The 10229-nt window shown below is 26.9% G+C and overlaps 1 protein-coding gene across 1 annotated transcript; it reads left to right on the plus strand.

The window, feature by feature from the left end:
* Positions 1-1504: 1504 nt before the first annotated feature.
* Positions 1505-7569, plus strand: LOC128952370 (phosphatidylinositol 4-phosphate 3-kinase C2 domain-containing subunit alpha-like). The gene is made up of 13 exons (XM_054297756.1): positions 1505-1575; positions 1638-2125; positions 2224-2682; positions 2748-3110; positions 3173-3491; positions 3556-4007; positions 4071-4942; positions 5030-5339; positions 5409-5997; positions 6057-6402; positions 6491-6957; positions 7037-7353; positions 7419-7569. The coding sequence occupies exons 1-13, from the start codon at positions 1560-1562 to the stop codon at positions 7539-7541; spliced, it is 5121 nt and encodes a 1706-aa protein (XP_054153731.1). The 5' UTR covers positions 1505-1559; the 3' UTR covers positions 7542-7569.
* The last annotated feature ends 2660 nt before the right edge of the window (positions 7570-10229 follow it).

The raw sequence follows: 10229 nt of genomic DNA on the forward strand, positions 1-10229 counted from the left end.
GAACGGCTATATAATTATTAACAATTTTATTTTAACTATAATTAACTTTACACTTAACCTTTTAATATTAAATTAATTTTTTTAACAATTAATGTAGTAATTATTTAATTATGTATCATAAAAAATATTTGCATAATTTTATTGTTTAGATTTAAAATTATATTACAGTGTTTTCAATTATGAAATTACTATTTAGATCCATGTTTTAATAATAGTTTATTATAAACAGTATATATACAGTATATATATATCTATAGTACTATATAATTTGTTCAATGTTTGTATCAAATTTGTGTGACGCAAACAATTAAATTTAATGTGTCGGCGATTATTAATAATTTTAATTTATTAAATAAAAAATAAATAAAATATACTTTTTATAATACACTGAAAGCGCGTAAGTATTGTTGCACGTGTTAACTATTTCTTATGCATGTTGCTCATGCTACATTTTATTACGTGGAGATCTAACGTATATTTAATAAATTAATAATTATTAATAATCTGGAGACACATTAAAAGTAATTATTTGTGTGACGGAAATATACACAAAAATACAAATATTTCCAAATTATATAATTGTATAGTTGTTTAGATTATTTATTTCAATATTAAACTGTTAACTTAAAACAATGATTGTATATCTGCTTAATTGCAATACATTTACTAATTGCATAATTATTAAAACGATAAAATTAGTAAAATGTAGTTATTATGATTGCAAATCTTTAAAATATAAATTGTATTTAATTTTTACATGTACTAAAATTATTTTTAAGATTTAATGGATTGATCTAATAAAGTCTATTGAGATTTTATAATTGTTATAATATTTTAAACTTAATAATAATTTAATCTACTAAAAAATATTTACTAAAATATAGATAACTTTAGGGTAATTTTTAGTAACTTGTTTAGTGATTTTTAATTACATTGACTTAGATTTGGTGATCTAATTATAAATTAAAAAGTTTATTTATCAATGTATAGCCGACACCCTATTAACGATACAATTATTAATAAAAAAAACAAATCATCGATGAATTTGATATCATTTTGTAATTTATTTTTTAATAATAAAAAAATATAAAATTCAAAGAATTAATTGATTTTTTGGGATCTCTTCTCTCACTTAAAGTTAAGGCTTTTTCTTACTATAAAAACCAATAATAGAGTCATTGATGACATCATTGAATGAAATGCAATGATAAGAGAGTGTAATCACAACACAACAGTAATAATAATAATAATAATAATAATAATGAAAATACTAAACAAATGTTTGATTGTTTGGTCCAAAAGGTTAACAAATGAATTGACACTAAAATGACATTTGTTTTGATTAATTAAATATTTATTTATATATTATTATATTTTTATAACAATTAAAGTGAATATTAGTTTTATATATAATAAATTATTTTTCTATACATATATTATATATAAATCAATTGAATATATATTGAAATAAATAAATAAATTTATATTTTGCTGAAGAAGTCATATATTTTTGTAAACAAAAGTCAAACTCAAGTCAAGACATGAATTGTTGACAAACTATGAATCAAAACAATGGTTTGTTTGTCAACATATATGTCATTAAATATAATGATATAATTGTTTTGATTGTCATTTAGGATCAGTTCCGCCACTTCCTCCGCGACGTTGTGTTATATCAATGGTTGGCCACTCGTCGTCACGCGCATCGACGTCGAGTCCACAATCGACGGTAAGTTCATCGGACGCCAAACTTCTCCAATCGGTTCCTCCGCCGCCACAGCACTCAAAATATAATGATTTAATAAACCTTCGGATGGATTGCAACCAAAATGACAACTCATTACTGGCCAATCAATTTGCGGGACACACCGTCTTCAACAATAACCAATGGTCTACAACAAGACCAGTGACAACATCATTGGCAACTCCGCCGCCGATGTCTTCGACAGCCAATAATTCATCATATATTCAATGGCAAAACCAAAGTGTTTGTCCAACAAGTTTAATGACTCAACCGCCACCTCCAACAGTACGTCCTTCAATGTGGTCAATGAGTGGTCCCTCAGTGTCTGCAACTAACCGCACGTCCGCTTTCTTTAATTATTCTTATTCTTCATCTGCCGGAGTATTGATTCATTTTGTTTGCTTTTATGATTAGCTTTTAATAGTATATTATTGATAAGTGGCTAAACATTATTAAACAAAACTTATTAATATTAATAGGTATCACCTGTTAGTCCAGTGCATGGATTGGCACCGATTGCCACACAATTATCTCATAGTCTTTCGGCTCCAACTTTTTCCAGTAATGGTTTCTCAAACACAACATATAATTATTCATTTGTAACCAACGATAGCAAACAAACCATGACATCAAATTCAACAACTTTTGAAGACATTAAAAAACTTGTCACTAATGGTAACTCAAATGTTTACCAAACGCTCGTCAGCAGCGATTCAAAGTCAAAAAGCAAAGACTTAATTGATTTAAATGATAACGAAAATAAAAATGTACTTCAATTGTTTGATCCACTGAGTCTTAGAGATGAAAACAATGAAAATGAATTAAACTTTTCCAATAATTTTGAATTGGATGAAACAGATAACACAGACAACGATGTCATCGGCAAAATGAAATCGCAAACAATGGTTAGTGTTGATCAACCACAGTCTGCATTTATGGTTAGTATTGTTAAGTTATTAAATAAAACAATGATCTTAAACTAAATTATTGTTATTTCCAAAAGGAGAGTAAAAAAGATATAAAAGCTCAAAAAGACGATAAAAATAAGGATACAATTAGTTATAATGATATTAATGAACCATTTCGTGTGACAACAAAGAAGTGTAGATCTAATGAAGAACTGGACAATTTCAGTACTCAACTCATTGCTTTAAGACAACAATTTAAATATAATGATTACATTAGTAATTCAGGACTTGTTATATCTCCTACTCTGGACTCACAACGGGATACTTCATTAAGTGTTAAACTTATTATTGAAACACAACTATCCCAACAACCCGTTTCTTTTACTTGTAATGTCGAGACCAGTATAGAGCACATTATATCGCATGTTATCTGTACTCTTGTTGAAGATGCATCTAATGTGAGTTGAAGATTACAATTGAATGTTATGTTTCGATAAATATCTTTTTAATGGCAATTTAGGTAAAAATGGACGATTATGTACTAAAAGTTTACGGATTAACAGAATATTTTGCAGCCGATTCATTATTAGCCAATTATCTGTATATTCATCAATGTCTGAAATTCGATAAAGATGTTCACTTGAGTTTAGTTTACATAAGAGAATTGAATCGACTGTTTGCTCGAACAATGATTGACGACAATAACATTGACTTTACCGTCGATGAGATTATTCCGAAAGCAATTATATGGAAATTTAGTGATTTAAATACAGAAACTATCAATATTTTACTCGAAAACTTTGACCGAGAGATAAGCAAACTGAGAGCCGACGCTAGGAGTATGTGTTTATTAATTTCTAACTAAATTTAATTATTTAATTTGATTTGATTTTAATTTTGAAGTGTCGAGTGGTGGACAACTACAGTCACAATCGATCATTCAGACAGTGAAAGCCATTTGTACTCATTTATCATCATTAGAGACAATAGCGTTAACGGAATCGGCCGTAAATTTTTCACAATTATGTAACGCATTTGGGACATATAAACGGGATTCAATAACTGCCTTAAATGATAACACAAACGATATTAAAATAAAACAAATACCAGATTTTGATGCAAAATTATGGGAGATATTAGATAATGCATTGTGTAAATTGCGAACAGCTTTAATACAACTCATTTATATCTATTCGCAAACATTTCCCGTTGAGTTTGAAATTGATTGCGATTTACTCAGGAATAAGAAAAAAACCAAAAAAGACATTTCTTCATCAATGGACACTCTTTTATGTTATATTGGGGTTTGTTGTCAATTACAACCAGAATGGATGTCCACTTTCAAGGAGTATAAAGTAAATAAGAAATATTTGTATATTATATATATATAAATTAATTAATTAAATTTTGAACGATAGTTAAGGTTTCGACTGATTCACGGCGATCACAATCTATCGACGGCTACCACCAAAACTGTCAGTACGACTAAGTATTTATTTAATCGTTTGACATTTGATGAATGGTTGCCATTTGATTGGCCCATATTTAATCTTCCTCGTGAAGTTAAACTTGAAATCACTTTAATTGGCATAAAAAATTTATCACAAACTGATGGTAATTCGTCGCCACCAACAGTTTCATCGGGAACTGGTCAAGATAATAAAATAACTGTTGCTACTCAAGAGTTGGGTATTGGATATTTGCAGTTGTTTGATCACAAACAAGTCTTAGTTGATGGACAATATTTGATCCCATTGTGGATAAATTCACCAGAGTTTTCAATTGAAACCGATGCCAAACTTATTAACTCATTTTGTTGCGAAAAAACCAATCCAATTGTTCACATCTGTTTTCCCGAAACCGAATTCGAAATTCGATTTCCAGCAATTATTTGGGATCAATCTAGTGATGCTTCTAAACTTAGGCGAAGTATTAATTCATTGGATTCGGCCACACAGACAGAATTGTATCAATTGTTGAAACGAAATCCATTAGAGACAATGTCTTGTGGTGAAAGAGAACAACTATGGGATCGAAGGTATTATCTCTATGATTGTCCCGAAGCTCTTCCTAAAGTACTTTTGGCGTCACATTCCTGGGAACCGACAGCTTTGAGCGATATCTATCAAATGATGCAACATTGGTCACAATTATCACCTATTGATTCAATGCAACTATTGATGCCCTCTTATCCAGATATTTATGTCAGACAAATAACTGTTAAATGGCTTAAAAAGCTAACTTCGGATGAGTTGTGCGATTTTATGCCACAACTTATTCAAGCCCTGCGGTGAGTCAATTAATTTACATAATTTATTATAAATATTACTAATTTTCATCAATTCATTATTAATAATATTAACGATAAATATTATAGTTTTGACGCTTATATGGATTCGCCGTTGTTTTGGTTTCTTTTGGAGAGTGCATTGACTTCTGTTCGTGTTTGTCATCATCTCTATTGGATCCTTAAGTGCAATATTAATGACCAAACGTTTACATATCGGTCTCGAATATATTTGAACTCATTATTGGCAATAATAGGCAAATCGACAAATTTGATGATTGATAGACAAGAATATCTTTGTCGATCACTTTCACAGATCTGCGATCACGTCAAGACTGCTAAAGAATCACAACGGCTTACAACACTATTAAACGAATTGGAATCAGTTAACGATTATTTGGTTTGTTATTTGACTTATTATTTAACAAAATATAAATAAATCTTAATTTTATTGTTTAAAATATTATAGATTGAAAATCCAACTGTTTTGCCATTGACTCCATCAATGCTTGTCTGTAGTATTGATGTAAAACTTTGCTCATATTTTCCATCTAATTCTTTGCCGTTAAAACTTGTGTTCAAAAATCCTGACACAAAAACATCTTTTTCGTCACTTGAGGCGATCTTTAAGGTCGGTGACGATTTAAGACAGGATATGCTATCGATGCAAATGATTCAGATTATGGATAAAGTATGGCTTAAAGAGGGTTTAGATCTACGAATGGTGACCTTTGGATGTATGGCCACTGATTTTCGTAAAGGATTTATTGAAATGGTTCGCTATAGTGAAACTCTGCGTAAGATTCAGTTAGAGCATGGATTGACCGGTTCTTTCAAAGATCGACCCATTTATGAATGGCTACAAAAGCATAACACATCTGAACTCGAGTATCACAACGCAGTCGAGAATTTTACCTATTCTTGTGCCGGATATTCTGTGGCCACATATTTGTTGGGTATTTGTGATCGACATAATGATAATATAATGCTTACAACTTCTGGACATTTGTTTCACATTGATTTCGGCAAATTTTTGGGAGACGCGCAAATGATGGCCGGTATGTCTTCAATAATATATAATTTATTTAATAAATTAATAGTAAATATATTAAATAAGGCATAAAACGAGATCGGGTGGCCTTTGTATTAACTCAAGATATGGCTTATGTCATCAATGGCGGTGATAAGCCATCGAAAGCGTTTCAATTTTTTGTTGATCTTTGTTGTCAATCGTTTAACTGTTTGCGACGTAACGCAAATTTTTTGTTATCTTTGTTTTCATTGATGATGTCATCGCGTATCTCTGGTCTTAATACTGAAGCCATCAGATATATTCATAAAGCACTTATGCCTGGATTAAGTGAATCTGAAGCCATGTCTCAGTTTACTCGTATGATTGAGGAATCATTGCGATCACGTTTTACTAAATTTAACTTTTTTATTCACAATTTGGCACAATTAAGGTATTAACTGTTGTAGTAGTAAACAGAATGTGATTACAAATTTTAAACTTAATAATAAATTTTGAAAAATATTGAATTGTGAAAATAGGTTTACTGGTGACCATAACGATCAAATGCTATTATCATTTATACCCAAAAAGTTTACCAAAGAATCGGACGGAGAGATTACGGCGCTTGAAGTGGTCGACTGTTATAAGAAGTACGAACAGGAAAAAGTCTATTACTATAGTATTAGAGTTGATCGACAGTTCCAACCCGACCCCAGTTTTATTCACCGATCGTATAGAGAATTCATTGAATTCAATGATAAGATCACTGTTTTGTATCCTTTGGCGAAATTTCATGTATTACCGCGATCTTCGAATTTGATCCGTTCAAACACTAGAGATGTAGCCGTTCAACGAATGCACGAAATCAAGCAATTTGTGTCGGGATTAATGCGTTTGGCTCATGAAATATCTCACTCAGACATTGTTTATACATTTTTTCATCCATTGCTCAGAGATCAGGAGGGAGTTAACACATCGACTACTATTAACATAGCTTCGCCTTCAAGTAATTAATGATTGATTTAAACTTTGCCTAATGTTTGGACAAAAAGTTTTATATTGTAATAATATTATTACTATTTTAGGTCACATTTATCCGTCAACACCTCATTCAGTATCACGTCGTGACACACTTTATGGACCAACGATTACTGGTCAGGTGAAGTTGTCCATTGTCTACAAGAATATGTCTTTAGTCATTATGATAATGCACGCCAAGAACTTGCAATCATGCCGTTCAACTGCACCCGATTGTTACGTTAAGACTTATCTTAATCCTGATCCAAGTAAAGTGACAAAACGCAAGACGCGTATCATTAATAAGTCATGTCATCCGACATTCATGGAAATGATTGTTTATCACGGAATACCAATTGAAAAACTTCAACAAAAGACACTTCAGGTTTATAAGTGTAGTAAAGTTAATGACAAATAATTACTAATTATTTTTATATGAATTATCGATAGGTTTCTGTTTGGGATTACGATAGAGTCACTGAAAATGTATTGATTGGCGGAACGCATATAATTCTAAATCAATTGAATTTAAAACGTGAAACTTGTGATTGGTTTGCACTTCAAGGAAATTAGTCTATTTTAATATAAAAAAGTTTTATTATTTTCATATATATTTATATGCATTAATATAATGTTTAATAACTAACTCTAATAAGAAATTATACTTATATTTATTTACTTAGATTCTAAAATATTTATTATTATTTATTTCTTAAATATTATTTACTACTATTGATATTTTGTTTTTTAACTAATTAATCGTGCCTTTAAAACGCAATCTATAAATATTTATTTTGCAAATATTGTAAAGTTTGCTAATTTTTCTTTATAAAAGTTATATATTTACAAATATTTTTATATGTTTTAAATAATTCTAGATAAAATTTTTAATACAATCATTCAAAGTATTAATTAATGATTTTAAACAAATATTTTATATTTATATTTACTAAAATTTGTATAATTTAAAAAGTTAACGATTTAAATAAAATTCTATATATAAATTTTTATATAATTATTTCAAAAAGTGAATTAAATCAACAATAATTGTCAAATAATTTTATTGAAATTCAAATTAATTAATCCGAAACAAATTACACTTTCGATAAAATTAAAGCCCATTTTTCGAGAGTTGTATTTATTGTCAATAAATATTATATATATATTTATATATATATTTTTGAGGGAACAGTTTGCCTATTAATAAATTAGTTAATAAATATATTTACAGGATTTACTTTTAACATTAAAATTTTAATAATGAATAATTTAACAATAGTTAAAATTATATTAGTAATTTTTTAAATATACAATAGTTAAAAAAATTTTGTTAACATTTTGTAAGTTTAGATAATGTGACCTCAATTAGGAAAATTCAAATCTCGAAAAATTGGCTCAAATTTGTTTTATAACAGACAAAACTTTTATATTTTATACAATGAATGTAAATGATTGAGATTATCATTTGAAAAACAGACAGTAATTATATATAAAATCTATAAAATAAATAATTAATACAAATATGTTTATATAATAATAAAAAGCATAAGCATTTTTTAAATTTATAATAATAGCAAATAGCAATAATACATGAATTTAATGTTATATAAAAAATTGTGTAAAACCTTTGACACCAAATGGAATGTGATTTTTAAAAATTATCAAATCGTTAAAAAAGTTGCATAAAAGCCATTAACAAATCAATGTATAATTTTATATATTTGTAATAAATTTGTACAATTCATTACTTGTGGTGAATTTTATATATATATAAATTTTCTATGCAATAGTTTACAATAAATGTTGATATTTAATAAAAACTAAATATCAATTATTTTTTAATAAAATTATTATACAATAAAACAAATTTTAAGTGCTAATAATTATTTATAACCGACAAGTTTACCAATATGATATATATATATATATATATATATATATATAATTATAGTAAACATCAGTACATTTAAGCAAACATTAATTGGTGCGTAAGTTAAATGATTTAAATGCATAAATTAAGTCAAATATGAGTCTAAAGTTTTAATGGGGAGGGAATGTTCACAATTGGCAGTAATTTGTTGGTTGTGTTTGTTTTTTAATATCAATACTCTAAATAAATAAATATATATATATATATAATCTTCATTATATTTATTTTTATATAATGTTAATATTAAAAAATATTATATAATTGTACAATAATTTAAATAAGTCACAAATAACTTAATAAGAATTAAATAAGATTAAGAATAATAAATAATATAAATTTTGACTCACATTATAATAAATATACATAAATATAGTGCAAATTAAAGTGAAAAACCATAAGAAAGACATACTTTTCCACTAAATATAAACATAAATAAATGAATTGTCAAATACTTAGAATAGTTATTTAAATACATGAAAATAATTAAACAAATGTCAAATTTTTCTCAGTTTTATTATTTTGAGAAACCCTACACCTTATTTGTGATCATTATGTATTGATATATAAATATATCAATTTATATATCAATTATTATGTATATATATATACTGTATATAAAAACAAAATCTCTATATAAAAACTCTATAAAATATAAAACATAAAACAAAAAAATAATGCACATTTAAAGTAATATCTAATTAGATTATTAGATTATATATCATATACTAATTAATTCTTGTATATATAATATTAGTTTAAGAATTATTAAAGTGAGAAAAAATACAAAAGTGATAATACAGTGAATATTTTTATTTAAAAGATTTACAAGTTTTTAGAATTTTTAAAATCATAAATATAATAATATATTTATTATAACTATTAATATAATAATAAATGTACGCAAAAAAAATTGCTGATAACTTGATTCTTAAAAACGAATCGATTTATAATAATAATAATCAAATTATTTGTGTAAAAATTATGGACTTTCATAACGATTTCTTCGACCGTTTAAATATAATAATAAATTTTATCGAAGAATGAAAAATACAAAATTAAAAATAAATGATATATCAATTGATTTAATGATAAACGCTTGTATAAAGAGCTATACTGTAATGATTTGTAATAAAACATATGTCACCGTAAAAAACACTAATTTTTAAGTATCATCTCATCAATAATTTTAAATATTTTTTAAAAATTCACCGATTTGTCAGATAATTATTTAGTTATAATTACAATAAATAATAATTGATATTCAAAATTCATGATTCAAAACAAACCATTCAAATTCAAGAAGAGACAAATGACGAGTAAAGACAAGAATA

Source organism: Oppia nitens, unplaced genomic scaffold (genome assembly GCF_028296485.1).
Source record: "Oppia nitens isolate AA-2021 unplaced genomic scaffold, nextdenovo-longstitch-racon4-pilon3 scaffold1_pilon_pilon_pilon, whole genome shotgun sequence".
NCBI lineage: Eukaryota > Metazoa > Arthropoda > Arachnida > Sarcoptiformes > Oppiidae > Oppia > Oppia nitens.